Below are 23,242 nucleotides of genomic sequence, written 5' to 3'. Positions count from 1 at the left end.
ATGACATTTTAATGCAACACCCCCCATCCCATATGACATACGTATGTCGTTTGTCCCTTCCTCAAATACGACAAACATTGACTAAATTAGCGCCATTCCCGGCAGTACGCAAGACTATCGCCTACCGTCATTAAAAAGTTGACATTTTGGGGTATTATTTTGCAATAATAGCATGTGTTGTGGTTTTATTTTTATTTCAAAATGTTGTGATAACGTCTCGGTTACGTTTGTAACCTCGGTTCCCTGATGGAGGGAACGAGACGTTGTGTCGAACCGACAGATGGGGTTCGTCCCTGAGAACCAATCGCTTCCGACTTCTTAGAAAAGGCCAATGAAAACTGGCGAATGAAATTTGCATGCCGGACTCCGCCCCCGGATATCCGGGTATAAAAGGGAGACGGCGTGCCTCATTCATTCACCTTAGTTCTGAGGAGCCTGAGACCTCTCACGACTGCTGCAGAGGACAGCACATGTTGTGGCAAGAGGACAGCATGTGTTGTGGCAAGAGGACACAACGTCTCGTTCCCTCCATCAGGGAACCGAGGTTACAAACGTAACCGAGACGTTCCCTTTCCGTCGGTCTCTCGACGTTGTGTCGAACCGACAGATGGGGTTCCAATGGAAAACGCCATAACACTGTGCCCTGTCACAATCTCAACGAAGCGACGGTGACTGGCCTGGGTGTGTCAGCCGTGAGCGCTACCGCGAAATTGTAACCTACCAGTGGGTAGGTAGGGGGTCCCAGAGCTTTCTTGAAAGGTGGGAAGGCCCCTACCTTCGGCCTCACAGGCGGCGGCCTTGTTTCTCTAACAGCGAGAAGCCGCCCGGAACCGTAAGGCACTGGGTAAGCGCTACTTTCTCAAGTGGGGGATGCGCTACAGAGACCACTTCCTACCGCAGGGAGGAGTATAGTGGAGATACCAACATGGTCTCACCGATGGGGAAGAACTCATGGGAAGAAAGTGCGGCTGAAGAGAAAACCGTGAGGTGGAGGTCCACCCGGGGAGGTCATGGGTTACCAAGGTGGGAACCAGCATGAGGATACATCAGACGGAACCGCCTGGCTGGGGGGTTGCAACGTCTGGTAGCACTAGGTCCAGTTAGAGCAATGTTGCGAATAACTCCGGAGATACCCGGCCTAAGGGGCAGGGCTGCTCTGCCCAGCCCGCCCGCAGGAGGTGCTTGCTAGTGATGGATGGAGTGCCTGTTCTTCACCCAGTGACCCCCTTAGGAGAAAGGGGGGGGTACTGTCATAGGCGTACACCCTACCGGCCGCCGGTCTTGCCTGATGCCTGCAAGACTCGAGCCGATACCGGTTTTACGCGGAGGCTGTAGGACCTCGCGAAGGTGATGGGTGTAGCCCAACCCGCAGCTCTGCAGATGTCTGCCAGAGAGGTGCCTCGAGCCAGTGCCCACGAGGAGGCTGTACTCCGTGTGGAGAGAGCTCTCACCCAGTGGGCGTAGGCGATCTTAGGACAGGTACGCCAAGTGACGGCGTTCATGATCCAGTGCACCAACCTCTGTTTGAGACAGCCCTCCCTGCTGATCTCCAAAACAGACAAAGAGCTGCTCAGAGCTTCTGCGGCTCTGCGTGCGGTCCAAGCAGAGGCGCCATGCGCGTACTGGACACAACACGGATGGGGTTGGGTCTTCCTCCCCGGTGGGGAGCACCTGTAAGTTCACCACCTGGTGTCTCGGGGGAGTGGTGGGAACTTTGGGCACGTAGCCGGGCCGGGGTTTCAAGATAGCGTGAGAATGACCGGGCCCGAGTACTAGGCAATCTGTGGACACGGAGAATGCTTGTAGGTCCGCTACCCTCTTGAGCGTCCTCCCGAGAGCCGTCTTCATCGAAAGTGAGAAAGAGCGGCATCTCCGAGGGGGCTCCAGGACCGCATCAAGGTCGTAAGAGGGTACGGAGCGTGGGTGAGGTGGTAGCCTTCCCGCGCCCCTTAGGAACCAAATGATCAGGTTGTGCTGTCCTAGAGACTACCAGCAACTGGGTCGTGATGAGCGGCAACAGCGGCTACATACACATTCAGTGTGGAAGGGGGAGAGATTACTCTCGAGTCTCTGGGAGGACCGCACCCACTTGATCAAGCAACTCCACGGGTCTTCTCTTCGAGAAGAGCACCAGGATGAGAAGAGGCACCACTATAGGCGTATAGTCGCCTAGTGGCCAGGGCCCTAGCCTGAGTAGTGGTCTTAACCGCCGCAGGGGTTAGGCCACTCAGGATCTCCTCGTTCCGTCCAGGGGCCAGACATGGAGGTTCCAGAGGTCTAGCCCATGATGCCATAACGTGCCCTTCCCCTGGGAAAGCAGGTCCTTCGTCAAGGGAATCGGCCAGGAGGGAGCTGTCGTCAAGAGCATTAGCTCAGAGAACCAAGTCCGGTTGGGCCAGTATGGCGCAACTAGTACACTTGATGCTCCTCTCCCTGACCTTGCACAGGGTCTGTGCAATGAGGCTCACTGGGGGAAAGACGTACTTCCGCTTGTCCCACGGCCAGCTGTACGCTAGAGCATCCGTGCCGAGGCAGGGAGTATCTTAGCGGGAAATGGGTGGTGTCCAGGGAGGCAAAGGGGTCTACCTGAGCCCGCCCGGACTGTACCCAATGAGCTGGCTGCGCGGGAGTGGAGTCGCCACTCTCCGCGAGGCGTCAACTGACGAGAGAGCACATCGGCTGTCTGGTTCAGGTCGCCTGGGATATGTGTGGCTCGCAGGGATCTGCTCACCTGCGGACTCCACAGGAGGAGGCGTCGGGCGAGTCGTGTTAGCTGCTTAAGCGAATGCCACCCTGGCGGTTAAAAAGCTACGGCAGTTGTGCTCTCCGACCGGACCAGCACGTGCTTGCTCTGCACGAGAGGTTGTAACCCCTTCAGTGCGGGTAGCACATCCCACAACTCTAGGCAATTCGATATGCCTGCGCAGGCAGGGGCCCGTCCATCGCCCCGACACTGCGTGCCCGTTGCACACAGCACCCCAACCCTGCAGGGAGGCATCTGCGACACTGATGCGTCTCGACCTGCCCGAGAGGGACCCCCGTCCGTAGAAAGTTCATTGAAGACCAAGGGGTTAGGGTGCGTCGGCATAAAAGCGTAATCACCATCCGCCTGCTGCCGGTGTGCCACGCTCTCCAGGGAACTCGACTCTGTAGCCAGTGTTGGAGCGATCTCATGTGCATCAACCCGAGGGGTATCACCACCGTCGAGGATGCCATGTGCCCAGGAGCCTCTTCCTGCTGACTGCTTGAACCCAAGCAGTTCAACACTGACTGAGCGCAGTCCCGCTGTAATGTAAAACCCATTGAACATCTCGGCTAGAGGGACGAGCACGATCACTTCCTCACCAGAGGGGTGGCGACTTCGGCCCGAAGCACGGGGCATCCCTGCCTCTGCTGAGGTTAAGAGGATGCCCTGAAAACTTGCCAACTCGCGTAGCCGAGATGGACCGTATCCCGTAGTCACCGTGACGGTTTGGGAAGCTCTTGTCTGGCTCCCAGGGACCGACAGGGAGGCTAGGGGTACGTTCTGCTTCATCGACCTCCCGGGGGTGGTTCGATGGCTGGCAGTGCGGATCCCTCGCCGTGGGGGGGACCCCTGGAGATGAGATCGGCTCTGCAGTTTTACCTGCCTGGCGATGATGTCTGATGATTATCCTCGACATTGGGTCTTGCTGCAACGTCGAGTTGCCGAACACCGTCGTGTAGAGGGTGAGAGCGGCTGTGATAAACGCCCAGAGAGGGAGAAAACTTTTTAGAATGGGCAGTTGGGACGGGGCAGGAACCGTCCCGGATCGACCACCAGCCATGGAATGGCTGGGGTCGGGCCCGAAGGTATTCTCGATTTCCCTGATGTCTTCCCATGAGGGCCGCTTAGGCTTTCGCCGCGGCTGCTGACGGGGTGGTGGTCTTCTCTTCGATGTCTCAAAGAGGACCAGGGCTGCTGGGAAGCAGACGGTGCACGGGATCTCGGCGGCCAGAGGGCGATCGAGTCGCGGCTGGCGAGGACATACTTGATATCCTCTGTCTGCTCCCTAACTGTCGAACTCGACAGTATCACCAAACAGCCCCCCTTGCGAGATGGGTGCATCGAGAAAGCGGACTTTCTAAGTATTACTCACCTGTGCAAGGTTCAGCCAGAGGTGTCTCTCCTGGACCACAAGTGTGGACATCACCCGACCCAGGGCCCGCGCGATCACCTTGGTCGCCCGAGAGCGAGGTCGGTGAAGCCGCGGAGTTCCTGCATAAGCACTGGGTCGATCTTACCCTCGTGGAGCTCTCTCCACGCATTGGCCTGCAGGAAGGCCATAGCGTGGAGAGAGGGGACAGCTTGGCCCGCAGCAGAGTAAGCTCTCAACACCTCAGATGCCGAAAAGCCTACGTGCTTTGGACGGGAGTCTAGGTCGAGCCCCTGGGGGACATCGATGTATCCTCTAGCTGCCCCACCATCGAGGGAAGAAAGGGTGATGGAACTAGTTGACGTGTAAGCGCCGAAGGGGGCGTTCCAGGTCGTACTAGGTTCCTCATGCACTTCCGGGGGAACACGGCACTGGGGGCGAGTGCGGCTTGGAGCCGCTCTCAAGCCTGATGTACCGTGTATCCAGCTGCGAGCGTTGGGAGAGGCAGTGCGATGCACCGCAACCCAATGCCGGCGGCCCGGGAAAGCATGGCTGACATTTAGACATCCGCTTCTTCCTGATCTCGACCCCCCAAGGGAGGGAGCTTCAAGGAATCGTCGGAGTCTGATGCCAGTAAGTCACCCACCGATGCTGCAACAGACATCTCATCATCACGTACCATGTCCGATACGTGATTGAGGAATAAGACGGCGGACCGTCTCATGGGGAACGGTCAGACGAGCAAGACGAGGTGCGAACGGTCCGCGAGCCAGTGGCTGATGGATTAGCGCTCACAATAATCCTCGTATCACCCTCGCTGCTCGCCGTAGCGGGCGGCAGGGCCGTAGTCCTGCCGTCACAGAACGGGAAGCAGACGAGGTGGTGGCTGAGTCCCGTGGGAACACAGCCACCCATGACGCAACGTCTGAATCGTCAACCGCCCGCAGTGCGGGCAGGACGTATCCACAACATCTGCCCTAGCGTACTGGAAGCAGACATCGTGTCCGTCCCCCTCCTCGATGAGTGTGTTGCACCCACAAGAACAGCGGGACATGCCACGCTGGAGAAATTTGCTCTTTTAGAGAAAAAACTCGAACACTTCTGGAACCGCCGAGACGCCCAGGGGAAGTCGCTGCAGGAAGGGACAGTCCGCTGCACCACGTCGTAGAGCCGGCAGTCTTGTAGAGAAGTCTGTTGATCATGAGCGAAGGCTCCGAAGAACAAAAGGTGAATGAATGAGGCACGCCGTCTCCCTTTTATACCCGGATATCCAGGGGGCGGAGTCCGGCATGCAAATTTCATTCGCCAATTTTCATTGGCCTTTTCTAAGAAGTCGGAAGCGATTGGTTCTCAGGGACGAACCCCACCTGTCGGATCGACACAACGTCGAGAGACCGACAGAAAGGGAACTATATTTACATTACACATACACAGATGTTCAGGCCTTTTGAGCAAGTAACACAACATATTATTAAATAACAGCACGATACAGATACAAAGCAGTTAAAATATTTAAAACATACAAATATTCCAAGTGTACCGAGGTGAAACCATTGATTTATATGTGGAACAGACGCGAAAGCGATCCCCATCTGCTGTCTTCCGGTTTCTGCTGTGTTTTAGTGATGTGTCGTTCACGAACGAGCCGGCTCTAAGAGCCAATTCTTTGTAGCGAATGAGAAGAGTCGACTCCCATCGGGGAGAGCCGATCCTTTAGCCACAGGTAGGGGCGGGACTTTATTTGGATGGGCACACCATGTGGCCAATCACATGGTAGGACAGATTAGGATAATAACATTATGTTAAAGAAGGAAGGGCCGGGGGAATATGCTCCGATAGCGAGTGTAGTGGTACAGGCCAGGTACACAGAGCGACAGAGAGAGGCAGGGGAGCCGGATTTAAGTGTAAGCGTGTTGTAAGAAATGAGCGAAAAACGAAAAAGAAGCAGCATCTGGCTGCATTTTAATAACATTGAAGATTGCACCCATCCGTGCAGCTGGAGAAATCGCATCAGCCCATCCAAGCTGAGGCATCTAATATTTCTAAATGCCAACCTGCACTAAAGAAGTGTCTTAAAGGGATAGTTCACTCAAAATCATTTACTCACCGTCAGGTTGTTTCAAAAGAAATATATTTGTAAGAATGTTAGCAATTTTCAGATCTGTGACATGATCCACTTCCATAGTAGGAAAACAATATTGTATATTGTTTTGTTCTGTTGAACACAAAGTGGGATATTTTGAAGAATTTAGGAACACAAACAGTTCTGGGGACCTTTGACTGCCATTGAATTGTTCCTACTATGGCAGTCAATGATGTCACAGAATTTAAAATTGCTAACATTCTTACAAATATCTTTCTAATTTATACAGGTATGAGATGACATGAGGGTGAGCAAATGATAACAACATTTTTGGGTGAACTATCACTTGTTAAAACTTTTGCATTTATTTGATTTGTTTGCTGTGGTTCTGTGTTCAATTGTTCAATTAAAGCTTTATCAAAAAATTTAAATATTAGGAATTGTTTATTTTTTGTAACAAAAAATGCCTAAAAATAAGTATTTTATGAAAAACATTATCAAAAATGCTTAATAAGACTGAAAGCATTCACAATTGATAATTGGGCTAAAATATAAGGTGATACTAAGTAAAGAGCCATTTGGGAGCCGTAAGAGCCGGCTCTTCTAAGGGAGCCAAACCAAAAGAGCCGGATCTTTGAAAAGAGTCGGACTTCCCATCACTACTATGTTTCCAAATTTTCAAATCTGGCGCAAATCAGCCTTAATAGTTATAAATATCATTGGCTTTCGTCTGTCTCATGACAGACAGCGTCATTGCGTCAGCATTGAGTGTGAAATGCTATTGGCTCTCGTTACCGATTACGTCATTGTAATGTTCCGGCTTGTTTACAGATGTGTTGATGTTTGTAAAATAATAATAATATTAAAAAAGATGCATTGATGTCCATTCCTGGAGTTTCTTGAACTAAGTTATTGTAAGGCTTCAGTTCAGAAGGTTTGCAAAGCGGCTTGTTTGTAATACGTTTATACTGTTTTGTTCATTTTATGGGATACATACATGTGACTGTAATTTTACTTGGGTGTTGTGTTTAATGGTTGACAAGTGGTTAGGTTTAGGGTAAGGGGTGGGATAGGGGTTAGGTGCTCTTAAAATATCTTTGAATCTTTGACATTGTCAAGTTGTCATGACAAAGATCCTGACAGGATATTGTGTATTGCTTTATGTCAAGTTGTCATAACAAACAATGTCATCTTTGCATTAAAAATGACACAAATCAGTGAATGACACTTAATGACAGTTGTCATAAACATGCATAAAATCTTCTTCATATTCATGACATGTGTCATGTCATGATTATGAAGGTGTCATGTCAGTCTTATGAACACCCCTTCAAGTAAAGTGTTACCAGTGTTACTTGCATACCACAAGTCTGATGTTCCTGGTCTTGGAATTGATGCAAAAAAATCCCAAATGTACCAATCACCAGCAAAGTACACAAGTGAAGAGCACTGTGAGTGTATGTGAATTGGGATGCCACTGAACAGGACAGGGAGAACCTCCTTAAATATACATTTGGTCTTTATTGTAAATGGGCAATACTAAACTTCCGAAAGGTGGTAGCATAGCAGTGGTAGATTATCATAGATTATTGTAGTTTGTTTCCAAAGTTAAAATGACTCCTATGCCTTAGCATGTACTAGAACTTTCATCAGGTGGTTCAAATAAAAAGCATTTCCTATTCTATTTTTGTAATAATAATATTTCTTACTCTACACCCATAAAAAGCAAGGTGCTATATAATGCCATTCTATAGAAGAAACATTTTTGTTTGAGGAACTTTTTTATTTTACAAAATGATCTTTGTAGTGGAAAGAGTTTTTAGCCCACGAAAAGGTAATAAAGAATGGTTCTTTGAAGAACCTTTAATTGAATGGTTATTTGGGGAACCAAACATGGGTCTTTTATTCCATTTCTGTGAAGAAACTTTTGTAGCACATTTATTATTAAGAGTGTATCTACTAAAGCAGGATTGGTCAGTCAAGAAGGATCTGATATAGGGCCATTTTAATGTTAATGTAGTTATTTAGCAGACACTTTTATCCAGAGGGGCTCACAGTTTACTTTTCCAATTCCACTAGTAACCTGGGGTTTGGTGGCATGCTCGGGGGAAAAATGGTGGTAGCTGACGACTCAGTCTTGTATTGATCAAACCATCATCTACTCATTATGAGCCCCACCATTTTATACCTATGATACCAAATTGTTGTTTCCAGGCATGGAGGGCGACGGTGAAGTTATCATCAACCCAGTGCAAAACTGCAGTCACTGTGAATCAGGAGATTGCCACGAGACCTTTGAGGGCACAGTTTGTTACTGCGATGAAGATCTCACTCTAGCCCCAGACGGAGTGTCATGTATTAACTCCACTGGTCAGTTAATCAAAATACACTTTACCACCATCAGATGAGTGACTCTATCATAAAATGGTTAAATGAAAGTCTGGAAAAAATGTTCTCAGAATGATGAAGTTATTTATCAAGTGCAGCACTTACCTTTATAAAGTCAATTTTCTTATATTTATACAGTAGCATTTGTGACTGAGGTTGTCAATGTGAACTGTAGCTGGAAAATAACAGATAGCATACATTCCCTTTCTGTCGGTCTCTCGACGTTGTGTCGAGCCGACAGATGGGGTTCGCTCTTGAGAAACTATCAACTTCTGACTAGTTTAGAAAAGGCCAATGAAATTGGCGAATGAAATTTGCATGCCGGACTCCGCCCCCGGATATCCGGGTATAAAAGGGAGGTGCCATGCTGCATTCATTCACCTTTTGTTCTTCGGAGCCTTCACTGATTGACTTCGAGACTTCAAACTCTACGCCGAATTACTGCTGGAATCTTATGACGTGGTGCAGCGGACGGTCCCTTCCTGCAGCGACTTCCACTGGGGGTCTCGGCAGTGCCAGAAGTGTTTGAGTTTTTTTTCTCTAAAAGAGCAAATTTCTCCAGCGTGGCATGTCCCGCTGTTCCCTTTCTGTCGGTCTCTCGACGTTGTGTCGAACCGACAGAATGGGGTTTGTCTTGAGAACCTATCATCTTCTGAGTATTTAGAAAAGGCCAATGAAAATTGGCGAATGAAATTTGCATGCCGGGCTCCTCCCCGGATGTCCGGGTATAAGAGGGAAGCCGGCGTGCTCATTCATTCACCTTTTGTTCTTCAGAGCCTACGCATCTGATGAGCTTCTCTACGATCTTGGTGATCATTCTTTCTGCTGGAATCTACGACGTGGACAGCGGACGGTCCCTTCCTGCAGTGACTCTCCCCTGGGCGTCTCGGCAGTTCCGGAGGTGTTCGAGCAAATTTCCTTTTCTAAAAGAGCAAATTTCTCCAGCGTGGCTTGTCCCGCTGTTCTCATGGGTGCAACACACTCATCGAGGAGGGGGACGGACACAATGCCTGCTTCCAGTACGCTGGGGCAGACGTTGTGGATACGTCCTGCCCGCACTGCGGGCGGTGACGATTCAGACGTTGCGTCACAGGTGGCTGTGTTCCCACGGGACTCAGCCACCACCTCGTTTGCTCCCCGTTCCGTGGCGGCAGGACTACGGCCCTGCCGTCCGCTATGGCAAGCAGCGAGGGTGATATGAGGATTACTGTGAGCGATAATCCGCCAGCCACGGCTCACGGACCGTTCACACCTCGTTTCGCTCGTCTGACCGTTCCCCAAAAAAGACGGTCCGCCGTCTTATTCCTCAATCACGTATTCGGACACGATGCGTGATGATGAGATGTCTCTTGCAGCATCGGGGGGTGACGTACTGCCATCCGACTCCGACGATTCCTCGGGCTCCCTCCCTCGGGGGGTCGAGCCCAGGAAAAAGCGGATGTCGAGATTTCAGCCATGCTTTCCCGGGCCGCCGTGAGTGTTGGGTTGCAGTGCCCGCACTGCCTCTCCCGGCGCTCGCGGCTGGCTACATGGCGCCTCGGGTTTGAGCGCGGCTCCAAGCCGCGCCCGCCCCCAGTGCCGTGTTTACCGGAAGTGCATGAGGAACTTTGTAAGACCTGAAACGCCCCTTCCCGGCACGTTTCACGTCAAACAAAGTTCTGTCACCCTCTCTTCCCTCGAGGTTGAGACAGCTGGAGGATGCGTCGGTGTCCCCCAGGTGGAGTATGCCGCCGCGGTGCACTCGTGCCCGTAGGTGGCGGCCACTTGGGAGGGCTCGACCTAGACTCCCGTCCAAAGCATGTGGTGTCTCGGCATCTCTGGTGTCGAGAGCTTACATTGCGGCGGACCAAGCTGCCTCCTCTCTCCACGCTATGGCTCCTGCCAGGCCAGAGCGTTGAGAGAGCTCCACGAGGGTAAGACCGACCCAGCGCTTATGCAGGAATTCCGCGCCGCCATCCGACCTTGCTCTACGGGCGACCAAGGTGACCATGCGGGCCCTGGATCGGACGATGTCCACACTTGTGGTCCATGAGAAACTCCTCTGGCCTATACTTGCGCAGATGAGTAACGCTGAGAAGGTCCGCTTTCTCGACGTACTCGTCTCGCAAGGGGGGGCTGGTTGGTGTTACTGTCGAGCCGCAGCGGCCCCGCTCACCCCCCACCCGTCGGGGGGCGCGAGACCCGCACGCGGCCTCCCCGGAGGGTTCTCGACAGTAAGAAGCAGTCCTCCGTGCCGCAACTCGGCCGCCTCGGCCGTCGAGTCCCGTGCACTGTCTGCTTCCCAGCAGCCCTGGTCCTCTTCAATGCCCTCCAGCTCTGGGCAGGTGCCCCCCTGGAGGAGACAGCGAAGAGGAGACCATCGCCCATCAGCAGCCGCGGGGCAGCGGCCGTCATGGGAACACCTCAGGGGGATCGAGGCTACCATTGGGCCCGGCCACAGCGCTGGTAGGTCGGATAGGGACGGTTCCTGCCCCGTCCCTCCATCTGCTGGCCCCCTCTGGGGGGGCTGGCGCCCACTTACTCTCAAAAAGGAGAGTTTCCTCTATCTCTGGGTTACCTCAGCCGCTCTCACCCTCTGCACGACGGTGAATGGCAAACTCGACGTTGCGTCATGGCAAAGCGCAATGTCGAGTATAAACACCAGCCCTCAGCACTCTCAGTCAGACAGTGCGTTGAGCTGCGCAGTCGCCAGGCAGGAAATATGGCAGAGCCGATCTCCACCCCGGGGGGCCTCCCCCAGCAAGGAATCCGTACTGCTAGCCATCGAACCACCCTCCGCGGGGGCGATGAAGCAGATCAACCTCTAGTACCCCTGTCACAGTTCTGGGAGCCCCCAAACTGTCAGGCTGGCTGAGGAAGAAGATCCGTCTCGGCTACGCGATTCAGTTCGCTACACGTCCGCCCAAGTTCCGGGACGTCCTTTTACCTCAGGCAGAGGCAGGGATGCCCCCGTACTTCGGGCAGAGGTCGCCTCCCTTCTGGTGAAGGAGGCGAGGATCGAGTAGTGAGGAGGCTTTTTGAGGAGTCATGAGCAAGGATACACAGGTGTTTCCTTTGCGGAAGTGTTTTATCGACTAAATTTGACCCGCGTATTATTCTCCTTCCCCTGCACATCATCACATCTTTAGATCATATTCAAACATGCCTAAATGTGATAATTAAGCATTATATTACTGTAAATGCAGACCTATTTCAGACAGTATAGTTAATATTCATATAGATAATTTATCAATATAGTTAATATTTATGTATAACATATATTTGACATACCTGATATACATTTCTGAGCACTTTTAAGCATGTTTTTAACTGATTTTATTGTAGTGGGGATTATGACATCTATCTAAATATGGATTTAACTTTATTTTTTATATTTTCAATATGCAATGTGTACAATCATCATTAATTGACGACGCTTTGAAGTGACGCTAAAGGGAGCGAGGATATGTCATTTCACTTCTTTTAATTCCCCCGTCCTCGCGACGTTTTCTTGCTACCTTCCCTTGCATCCTGAAGGGGTGGAGCTAAGAGGCGAGGAAAGGAAGCGAGGAAAGGAAAATCCATGCTTTCTCTTATGACCCCCTCCAAAAAAAAAATGTTCCGCATAGCAACATTAAGTAGCAAACCAAGCATCACTATTGTGACAGAAAACATACAAGTAGCTTAAAAAACAAACAAACAAAATAAGTAAATAATAAAAAATTAAAACATTCTATCTCAATAGCAAATATATCAACACAGGAAAAACAGCATTTTATGGGGTCGCCATTTGCAGGGTTAACATTCAATTGAACCAGAATTAATATAAACAGAAAAGCAAATATATTACAAAATATTCTGCAATACTGTAGCATTGGATACGTTGTACAAAAGTAAAACGTCTTGGTTACGGATGTAACCTCAGTTCCCTGATGGAGGGAACGAGATGTTGTGTCGAGCCGACAGATGGGGTTCACTCTTGAGAACCTATCAACTTCTGACTAGTTTAGAAAAGGCCAATCAAATTGGCGAATGGAATTTGCATGCCGGACTCCGCCCCCGGATATCCGGGTATAAAAGGGAGACGGCGTGCTGCATTCATTCACCTTTTGGTCTGAGGAGCCTGAGCATCCCTCGATCGCTGCGGCGGGCGGCCAGCGTTGTGGCAAGAAGGACACAACGTCTCGTTCCCTCCATCAGGGAACTGAGTTTACATCCGTAATTAAGACGTTCCCTTTCTGTCGGTCTCTCGACGTTGTGTCGAGCCGACAGATGGGGTTCCTATGGAAAACGCCACAGCGCTGTGCCGTGTCACAATCTCTAGCGGAGCGACGCTGACTGGCCTGGGCGAGTCAGACGTGAGCGCTAGCGTGAAATTGTAACCGTCCAGTGAAGAGGTAGGGGGTCCCAGAGCTTTTGAAGAGAAGGTGGGAAGCCCCTCAACTCTACTCAACTCAACTTTATTTATATAGCGGTTTTACAATTTTCATTGTTACAAAGCAGCTGCACATGAGACACATTGACTACAAGCAAAACAATCAAAGTTGTACCTGCAAAAACAAGAAAAGGTTGAAAACACAGAAGACAGACATACCCACACACAAAACACTCCACACACACAACACGCACTAATACACACAGACACAGAGACACACACACACACACGGATGCGCACGCACAAACACACAACACACGCACACACACACACGTACGTACACAGACAAGTACGCACACACACACACGCTCAGTGAGAGCACACATTTAGGATAAAGGAGAGAGAAGCACAGGTCAAATATAACAGATAATAAATTCCTATATGCAATATTAATTAAGTAAAACTTTAAGATTCTAAAGCAGCCCCCCCGGTCAGGCAGATAGTGCAAAAACAGTATGCAAAAAGCCCCTGCCACGGCCGTCACAGGCGGAGCGTACTTCCGCTTGTCCCGCGGCCAGCTGTGCGCAAGGGCATCCGTGCCGAGGGTACCTCGGACAGGGAGTACCCAAGCGGACAATGGGAGGAGTTCGGGGAGGCAACAGGACCACCTGTGCCTGCCAAACTGCCCCCAAATGAGCCGGCTGCGCGGGGAGGGAGTCGCCACTCTCCGCAAGGCGTCAACTGACGAGAAAGCACATCGGCTGTCTGGTTCAGGACGCCTGGGATGTGTGTGGCTCGCAGGGAGCTGATCACCTGCTGACTCCAGAGGAGGAGGCGTCGGGCGAGTCATGTTAGCTGCTGTGAGTGAAGAATAGCCACAGCAGCTGTGCTGTCCGACCGGACCAGCACGGCTTCCTGCACGAGAGGAAGTTCCTCAATGCAAGTAGCACAACCCACAACTCTAGGCAGTTGAATGCCAACGCAGGCGGGGGCCCGTCCTCCGCCCCGACACTGCTCGCCCGTTGCACACGGCACCCCTTAGGGTGTGTCGGCAGAAAAGCGTGTGACCAACGCCTGCTGCCGGTGTGCCACGCTCTCCAAGGAACTTGACTCTGCCGCCAGTGTTGGAGCGGTCGTATATGCATCGACCCGAGGGGGGGCCACCCCCGCCGAGGATGCCATGAATCCCAGGAGCCTCTTGTTACAGGGGGACCGCTGACTGTCTGATCTCAGGCAGTTCAACACTGACCGGGGCGCTAGTCCTCGCGCCCCCCCTGGGGGTGAGCGGGGCCGCTCGTGAGGACAGAGTCGAGTTCCATACCGAGAAAGAGGATGCTCTGCCCGGGGAGAGCTTGCTCTTATCTCAGTTGACCTGTGGCCCCACGATTAGGTGCCGGAGCACCAGGTCCCTGTGTGTACACCACAGATCTCAAGAGTGTGCCCAAACTTGAGCCAGTCGTCGAGATAGTTAGTACCCGTACACCTCCTTCCCAACGGGGAAGGAGGGCGGCTTCCACGACCTTCGTAAAGACTCGTGGAGACAGGGACAGACCGAAGGGGAGGACCCTGTACTGATATGCCCGTCCCTCGAGCGCGAACCGTCGGAACGGCCGATGTCGAGGGAGGATCGAGACATGAAGTACGCGTCCTAGGTCGATTGCCACGAACCAGTCCTGACGCCTGACGGACGCCAGGATGCGCTTCTGCGTGACCATCCTGAAAGGCAGCTAGTGAAGGTGCCTGTTCAAAACACGCAGATCTAAGATAGGGCGCAACCCTCCGCCTTTCTTAGGGACAATGAAGTACGGGCTGTAAAACCCGCTGAACACCTCGGCCGGTGGGACGGGCTCGATCGCTCNACAGATAATAAATTCCTATATGCAATATTAATTAAGTAAAACTTTAAGATTCTAAAGCAGCCCCCCCGGTCAGGCAGATAGTGCAAAAACAGTATGCAAAAAGCCCCTGCACCCGGCCGTCACGGCGGAGCGTACTTCCGCTTGTCCCGCGGCCAGCTGTGCGCAAGGGCATCCGTGCCGAGGGTACCTCGGACAGGGAGTACCCAAGCGGACAATGGGAGGAGTTCGGGGAGGCAACAGGACCACCTGTGCCTGCCAAACTGCCCCCAAATGAGCCGGCTGCGCGGGGAGGGAGTCGCCACTCTCCGCAAGGCGTCAACTGACGAGAAAGCACATCGGCTGTCTGGTTCAGGACGCCTGGGATGTGTGTGGCTCGCAGGGAGCTGATCACCTGCTGACTCCAGAGGAGGAGGCGTCGGGCGAGTCATGTTAGCTGCTGTGAGTGAAGAATAGCCACAGCAGCTGTGCTGTCCGACCGGACCAGCACGGCTTCCTGCACGAGAGGAAGTTCCTCAATGCAAGTAGCACAACCCACAACTCTAGGCAGTTGAATGCCAACGCAGGCGGGGGCCCGTCCTCCGCCCCGACACTGCTCGCCCGTTGCACACGGCACCCCTTAGGGTGTGTCGGCAGAAAAGCGTGTGACCAACGCCTGCTGCCGGTGTGCCACGCTCTCCAAGGAACTTGACTCTGCCGCCAGTGTTGGAGCGGTCGTATATGCATCGACCCGAGGGGGGGCCACCCCCGCCGAGGATGCCATGAATCCCAGGAGCCTCTTGTTACAGGGGGACCGCTGACTGTCTGATCTCAGGCAGTTCAACACTGACCGGGGCGCTAGTCCTCGCGCCCCCCCTGGGGGTGAGCGGGGCCGCTCGTGAGGACAGAGTCGAGTTCCATACCGAGAAAGAGGATGCTCTGCCCGGGGAGAGCTTGCTCTTATCTCAGTTGACCTGTGGCCCCACGATTAGGTGCCGGAGCACCAGGTCCCTGTGTGTACACCACAGATCTCAGAGTGTGCCCAAACTTGAGCCAGTCGTCGAGATAGTTAGTACCCGTACACCTCCTTCCCAACGGGGAAGGAGGGCGGCTTCCACGACCTTCGTAAAGACTCGTGGAGACAGGGACAGACCGAAGGGGAGGACCCTGTACTGATATGCCCGTCCCTCGAGCGCGAACCGTCGGAACGGCCGATGTCGAGGGAGGATCGAGACATGAAGTACGCGTCCTAGGTCGATTGCCACGAACCAGTCCTGACGCCTGACGGACGCCAGGATGCGCTTCTGCGTGACCATCCTGAAAGGCAGCTAGTGAAGGTGCCTGTTCAAAACACGCAGATCTAAGATAGGGCGCAACCCTCCGCCTTTCTTAGGGACAATGAAGTACGGGCTGTAAAACCCGCTGAACACCTCGGCCGGTGGGACGGGCTCGATCGCTCCCTTCACCAGAAGGGAGGCGACCTCTGCCCGAAGTACGGGGGCATCCCTGCCTCTGCCTGAGGTAAAAGGACGTCCCGGAACTTGGGCGGACGTGTAGCGAACTGAATCGCGTAGCCGAGACGGATCGTCTTCCTCAGCCAGCCTGACAGTTTGGGGGCTCCCAGAACTGTGACAGGGGTACTAGAGGTTGATCTGCTTCATCGCCCCCGCGGAGGGTGGTTCGATGGCTAGCAGTACGGATTCCTTGCCGGGGGAGGCCCCCCGGGGTGGAGATCGGCTCTGCCATATTTCCTGCCTGGCGACTGCGCAGCTCAACGCACTGTCTGACTGAGAGTGCTGAGGGCTGGTGTTTATACTCGACATTGCGCTTTGCCATGACGCAACGTCGAGTTTGCCATTCACCGTCGTGCAGAGGGTGAGAGCGGCTGAGGTAACCCAGAGATAGAGGAAACTCTCCTTTTTGAGAGTAAGTGGGCGCCAGCCCCCCCAGAGGGGGCCAGCAGATGGAGGGACGGGGCAGGAACCGTCCCTATCCGACCTACCAGCGCTGTGGCCGGGCCCAATGGTAGCCTCGATCCCCCTGAGGTGTTCCCATGACGGCCGCTGCCCCGCGGCTGCTGATGGGCGATGGTCTCCTCTTCGCTGTCTCCTCCAGGGGGGCACCTGCCCAGAGCTGGAGGGCATTGAAGAGGACCAGGGCTGCTGGGAAGCAGACAGTGCACGGGACTCGACGGCCGAGGCGGCCGAGTTGCGGCACGGAGGACTGCTTCTTACTGTCGAGAACCCTCCGGGGAGGCCGCGTGCGGGTCTCGCGCCCCCCGACGGGTGGGGGGTGAGCGGGGCCGCTGCGGCTCGACAGTAACACCAACCAGCCCCCCCTTGCGAGACGAGTACGTCGAGAAAGCGGACCTTCTCAGCGTTACTCATCTGCGCAAGTATAGGCCAGAGGAGTTTCTCATGGACCACAAGTGTGGACATCGTCCGATCCAGGGCCCGCATGGTCACCTTGGTCGCCCGTAGAGCAAGGTCGGATGGCGGCGCGGAATTCCTGCATAAGCGCTGGGTCGGTCTTACCCTCGTGGAGCTCTCTCAACGCTCTGGCCTGGCAGGAGCCATAGCGTGGAGAGAGGAGGCAGCTTGGTCCGCCGCAATGTAAGCTCTCGACACCAGAGATGCCGAGACACCACATGCTTTGGACGGGAGTCTAGGTCGAGCCCTCCCAAGTGGCCGCCACCTACGGGCACGAGTGCACCGCGGCGGCATACTCCACCTGGGGGACACCGACGCATCCTCCAGCTGTCTCAACCTCGAGGGAAGAGAGGGTGACAGAACTTTGTTTGACGTGAAACGTGCCGGGAAGGGGCGTTTCAGGTCTTACAAAGTTCCTCATGCACTTCCGGTAAACACGGCACTGGGGGCGGGCGCGGCTTGGAGCCGCGCTCAACCCCGAGGCGCCATGTAGCCAGCCGCGAGCGCCGGGAGAGGCAGTGCGGGCACTGCAACCCAACACTCACGGCGGCCCGGGAAAGCATGGCTGACATCTCGACATCCGCTTTTTCCTGGGCTCGACCCCCCGAGGGAGGGAGCCCAAGGAATCGTCGGAGTCGGATAGCAGTACGTCACCCCCCGATGCTGCAAGAGAATCTCATCATCACGCATCGTGTCCGAATACGTGATTGAGGAATAAGACAGCGGACCGTCTTTTTTGGGGAACGGTCAGACAAGCGAAACGAGGTGTGAACGGTCCGTGAGCCGTGGCTGGCGGATTATCGCTCACAGTAATCCTCATATCACCCTCGCTGCTTGCCATAGCGGACGGCAGGGCCGTAGTCCTGCCGTCACGGAACGGGGAGCAAACGAGGTGGTGGCTGAGTCCCGTGGGAACACAGCCACCTGTGACGCAACGTCTGAATCGTCACCGCCCGCAGTGCGGGCAAGATGTATCCAAGAAGGCTGCCTCAGCGTGCTGGAGACCCAAACACGTGAGACAGACATTGTGTCCGTCCCCCTCCTCGATGAGTGTGTTGCACCCATGAGAACAGCGGGACAAGCCACGCTGGAGAAATTTGCTCTTTTAGAAAAGGAAATTTGCTCGAACACCTCCGGAACTGCCGAGACGCCCAGGGGAGAGTCACTGCAGGAAGGGACCGTCCGCTGTCCACGTCGTAGATTCCAGCAGTATACCAGCGAAGAACTGGAAGACCAGTGAAGATCTGGAGCTGCTCATCAGATGCGTAGGCTCTGAAGAACAAAAGGTGAATGAATGAGCACGCCGGCTTCCCTCTTATACCCGGACATCCGGGGAGGAGCCCGGCATGCAAATTTCATTCGCCAATTTTCATTGGCCTTTTCTAAATACTCAGAAGATGATAGGTTCTCAAGACAAACCCCATTCTGTCGGTTCGACACAACGTCGAGAGACCGACAGAAAGGGAACAGCGGGACATGCCACGCTGGAGAAATTTGCTCTTTTAGAGAAAAAAAACTCAAACACTTCTGGCACTGCCGAGACCCCCAGTGGAAGTCGCTGCAGGAAGGGACCGTCCGCTGCACCACGTCATAAGATTCCAGCAGTAATTCGGCGTAGAGTTTGAAGTCTCGAAGTCAATCAGTGAAGGCTCCGAAGAACAAAAGGTGAATGAATGCAGCATGGCACCTCCCTTTTATACCCGGATATCCGGGGGCGGAGTCCGGCATGCAAATTTCATTCGCCAATTTCATTGGCCTTTTCTAAACTAGTCAGAAGTTGATAGTTTCTCAAGAGCGAACCCCATCTGTCGGCTCGACACAACGTCGAGAGACCGACAGAAAGGGAATGTATGCTATCTGTTATTTTCCAGCTACAGTTCACATTGACAACCTCAGTCACAAATGCTACTGTATAAATATAAGAAAATTGACTTTATAAAGGTAAGTGCTGCACTTGATAAATAACTTCATCATTCTGAGAACATTTTTTCCAGACTTTCATTTAACCATTTTATGATAGAGTCACTCATCTGATGGTGGTAAAGTGTATTTTGATTAACTGACCAGTGGAGTTAATACATGACACTCCGTCTGGGGCTAGAGTGAGATCTTCATCGCAGTAACAAACTGTGCCCTCAAAGGTCTCGTGGCAATCTCCTGATTCACAGTGACTGCAGTTTTGCACTGGGTTGATGATAACTTCACCGTCGCCCTCCATGCCTGGAAACAACAATTTGGTATCATAGGTATAAAATGGTGGGGCTCATAATGAGTAGATGATGGTTTGATCAATACAAGACTGAGTCGTCAGCTACCACCATTTTTCCCCCGAGCATGCCACCAAACCCCAGGTTACTAGTGGAATTGGAAAAGTAAACTGTGAGCCCCTCTGGATAAAAGTGTCTGCTAAATAACTACATTAACATTAAAATGGCCCTATATCAGATCCTTCTTGACTGACCAATCCTGCTTTAGTAGATACACTCTTAATAATAAATGTGCTACAAAAGTTTCTTCACAGAAATGGAATAAAAGACCCATGTTTGGTTCCCCAAATAACCATTCAATTAAAGGTTCTTCAAAGAACCATTCTTTATTACCTTTTCGTGGGCTAAAAACTCTTTCCACTACAAAGATCATTTTGTAAAATAAAAAAGTTCCTCAAACAAAAATGTTTCTTCTATAGAATGGCATTATATAGCACCTTGCTTTTTATGGGTGTAGAGTAAGAAATATTATTATTACAAAAATAGAATAGGAAATGCTTTTTATTTGAACCACCTGATGAAAGTTCTAGTACATGCTAAGGCATAGGAGTCATTTTAACTTTGGAAACAAACTACAATAATCTATGATAATCTACCACTGCTATGCTACCACCTTTCGGAAGTTTAGTATTGCCCATTTACAATAAAGACCAAATGTATATTTAAGGAGGTTCTCCCTGTCCTGTTCAGTGGCATCCCAATTCACATACACTCACAGTGCTCTTCACTTGTGTACTTTGCTGGTGATTGGTACATTTGGGATTTTTTTGCATCAATTCCAAGACCAGGAACATCAGACTTGTGGTATGCAAGTAACACTGGTAACACTTTACTTGAAGGGGTGTTCATAAGACTGACATGACACCTTCATAATCATGACATGACACATGTCATGAATATGAAGAAGATTTTATGCATGTTTATGACAACTGTCATTAAGTGTCATTCACTGATTTGTGTCATTTTTAATGCAAAGATGACATTGTTTATATTTGACCTGTGCTTCTCTCTCCTTTATCCTAAATGTGTGCTCTCACTGAGCGTGTGTGTGTGTGCGTACTTGTCTGTGTACGTACGTGTGTGTGTGTGCGTGTGTTGTGTGTTTGTGCGTGCGCATCCGTGTGTGTGTGTGTGTCTCTGTGTCTGTGTGTATTAGTGCGTGTTGTGTGTGTGGAGTGTTTTGTGTGTGGGTATGTCTGTCTTCTGTGTTTTCAACCTTTTCTTGTTTTTGCAGGTACAACTTTGATTGTTTTGCTTGTAGTCAATGTGTCTCATGTGCAGCTGCTTTGTAACAATGAAAATTGTAAAACCGCTATATAAATAAAGTTGAGTTGAGTAGAGTTGAGGGGCTTCCCACCTTCTCTTCAAAAGCTCTGGGACCCCCTACCTCTTCACTGGACGGTTACAATTTCACGCTAGCGCTCACGTCTGACTCGCCCAGGCCAGTCAGCGTCGCTCCGCTAGAGATTGTGACACGGCACAGCGCTGTGGCGTTTTCCATAGGAACCCCATCTGTCGGCTCGACACAACGTCGAGAGACCGACAGAAAGGGAACGTCTTAATTACGGATGTAAACTCAGTTCCCTGATGGAGGGAACGAGACGTTGTGTCCTTCTTGCCACAACGCTGGCCGCCCGCCGCAGCGATCGAGGGATGCTCAGGCTCCTCAGACCAAAAGGTGAATGAATGCAGCACGCCGTCTCCCTTTTATACCCGGATATCCGGGGGCGGAGTCCGGCATGCAAATTCCATTCGCCAATTTGATTGGCCTTTTCTAAACTAGTCAGAAGTTGATAGGTTCTCAAGAGTGAACCCCATCTGTCGGCTCGACACAACATCTCGTTCCCTCCATCAGGGAACTGAGGTTACATCCGTAACCAAGACGTTTTACTTTTGTACAACGTATCCAATGCTACAGTATTGCAGAATATTTTGTAATATATTTGCTTTTCTGTTTATATTAATTCTGGTTCAATTGAATGTTAACCCTGCAAATGGCGACCCCATAAAATGCTGTTTTTCCTGTGTTGATATATTTGCTATTGAGATAGAATGTTTTAATTTTTTATTATTTACTTATTTTGTTTGTTTGTTTTTTAAGCTACTTGTATGTTTTCTGTCACAATAGTGATGCTTGGTTTGCTACTTAATGTTGCTATGCGGAACATTTTTTTTTTGGAGGGGGTCATAAGAGAAAGCATGGATTTTCCTTTCCTCGCTTCCTTTCCTCGCCTCTTAGCTCCACCCCTTCAGGATGCAAGGGAAGGTAGCAAGAAAACGTCGCGAGGACGGGGGAATTAAAAGAAGTGAAATGACATATCCTCGCTCCCTTTAGCGTCACTTCAAAGCGTCGTCAATTAATGATGATTGTACACATTGCATATTGAAAATATAAAAAATAAAGTTAAATCCATATTTAGATAGATGTCATAATCCCCACTACAATAAAATCAGTTAAAAACATGCTTAAAAGTGCTCAGAAATGTATATCAGGTATGTCAAATATATGTTATACATAAATATTAACTATATTGATAAATTATCTATATGAATATTAACTATACTGTCTGAAATAGGTCTGCATTTACAGTAATATAATGCTTAATTATCACATTTAGGCATGTTTGAATATGATCTAAAGATGTGATGATGTGCAGGGGAAGGAGAATAATACGCGGGTCAAATTTAGTCGATAAAACACTTCCGCAAAGGAAACACCTGTGTATCCTTGCTCATGACTCCTCAAAAAGCCTCCTCACTACTCGATCCTCGCCTCCCCCTGGTGCAATTAAAGAATTGAGATGTCTTTAAAGATGGCAGAGCTCGATCGGTTTCCGGGTCATAGGATGGAGGACGGAGGAGCGAGGAAACGAGGAGGCATATTGAGAAGCACCCAGAGTCGGTTTTTATAAAACAAAAATATGAATATGCTCCTGAGTGCAAGTGTAAAAGCTTAAATTTAATTTTAAACTTGGAGAACACACAATATGGCCTCAAAGCTAACAGTCAGAGTAAACGAAACAAACATATTATTTTGCTTTAATAAGGTCTACCTTTTTAAACAACACTTTGTTTAGACCACTTTTGTCTAGATGTTCACTTTAAAACCCTCATTTTAAAGCCTTTGAATTGTAGTGCCAAACATACCACTTTATATTACATATAAGATGATCCTTATATGATACTGGCTTGTAATCATTTTAACCCAGTGCAGGCAACAGTCTCAACATCTAATTATGAGATGACAAGCATCAAAGTTCATTTTACCCATTGATTTCACAATGATTTCAATTACTGACATGGCCTTACTCAATCAATATATCAAGGTTATATTTTCACAGAATGTTCTTTACATTAAGTAAGAAGATTTTATGATCATAAAATCACAAAAAATGACATAAGCTGGATTTTCAGAGACTGGGTCACAATTATTTTGTACTGTATGAAAGCCCAAATTGAGTTATAATTGATTCATCTGAGCTGTATCTGTTTGTGTAGATGTCTCTATCCTGTACGCCCAGCCATCTCTGTCTCATCTGGCACTGGGCCTGTCTGTGGGGACCTCTGCACTCATTGCCGCCTTGCTCTTGGCTGTGTCTGGCGTCATGATCAGTGAGTGGAGCATGTCAAATTATTTTCATCAATGTGTATTGTATTGTAGCCAAGTAATTTATGGAAGATATGTTGAGCTTCTGTGGGTGTTGAAGACACTTTAAAGCTTTTAACAGACCACAGGAAAGAATAACCAACCATGGCTAATTCTTGTGCACT

At 50.8% G+C, this 23,242-nt stretch overlaps 1 protein-coding gene across 3 annotated transcripts in view; it reads left to right on the top strand.

Annotated features, from left to right (window-relative positions):
- alk (ALK receptor tyrosine kinase) overlaps positions 1-23,242 on the top strand; it is a 613,816-nt gene that overhangs the window by 539,290 nt on the left and 51,284 nt on the right. For 2 of the 3 annotated variants that reach the window (XM_057343307.1, XM_057343306.1), the window contains 2 exons: positions 8,413-8,568; positions 22,970-23,083. In XM_057343307.1, coding sequence (XP_057199290.1) covers positions 8,413-8,568; positions 22,970-23,083 — 270 coding nt within the window. The remainder of the gene's footprint in view (positions 1-8,412; positions 8,569-22,969; positions 23,084-23,242) is intronic. The other variant, XM_057343308.1, reaches the window with a different exon arrangement.

The sequence above is a fragment of the Triplophysa rosa genome, linkage group LG10 (assembly GCF_024868665.1).
Source record: "Triplophysa rosa linkage group LG10, Trosa_1v2, whole genome shotgun sequence".
Taxonomy (NCBI): Eukaryota; Metazoa; Chordata; class Actinopteri; order Cypriniformes; family Nemacheilidae; genus Triplophysa; species Triplophysa rosa.
The sequence above is the reverse complement of the archived record's forward strand: the minus strand, read 5'-3'. Positions and strand labels throughout refer to the sequence as shown.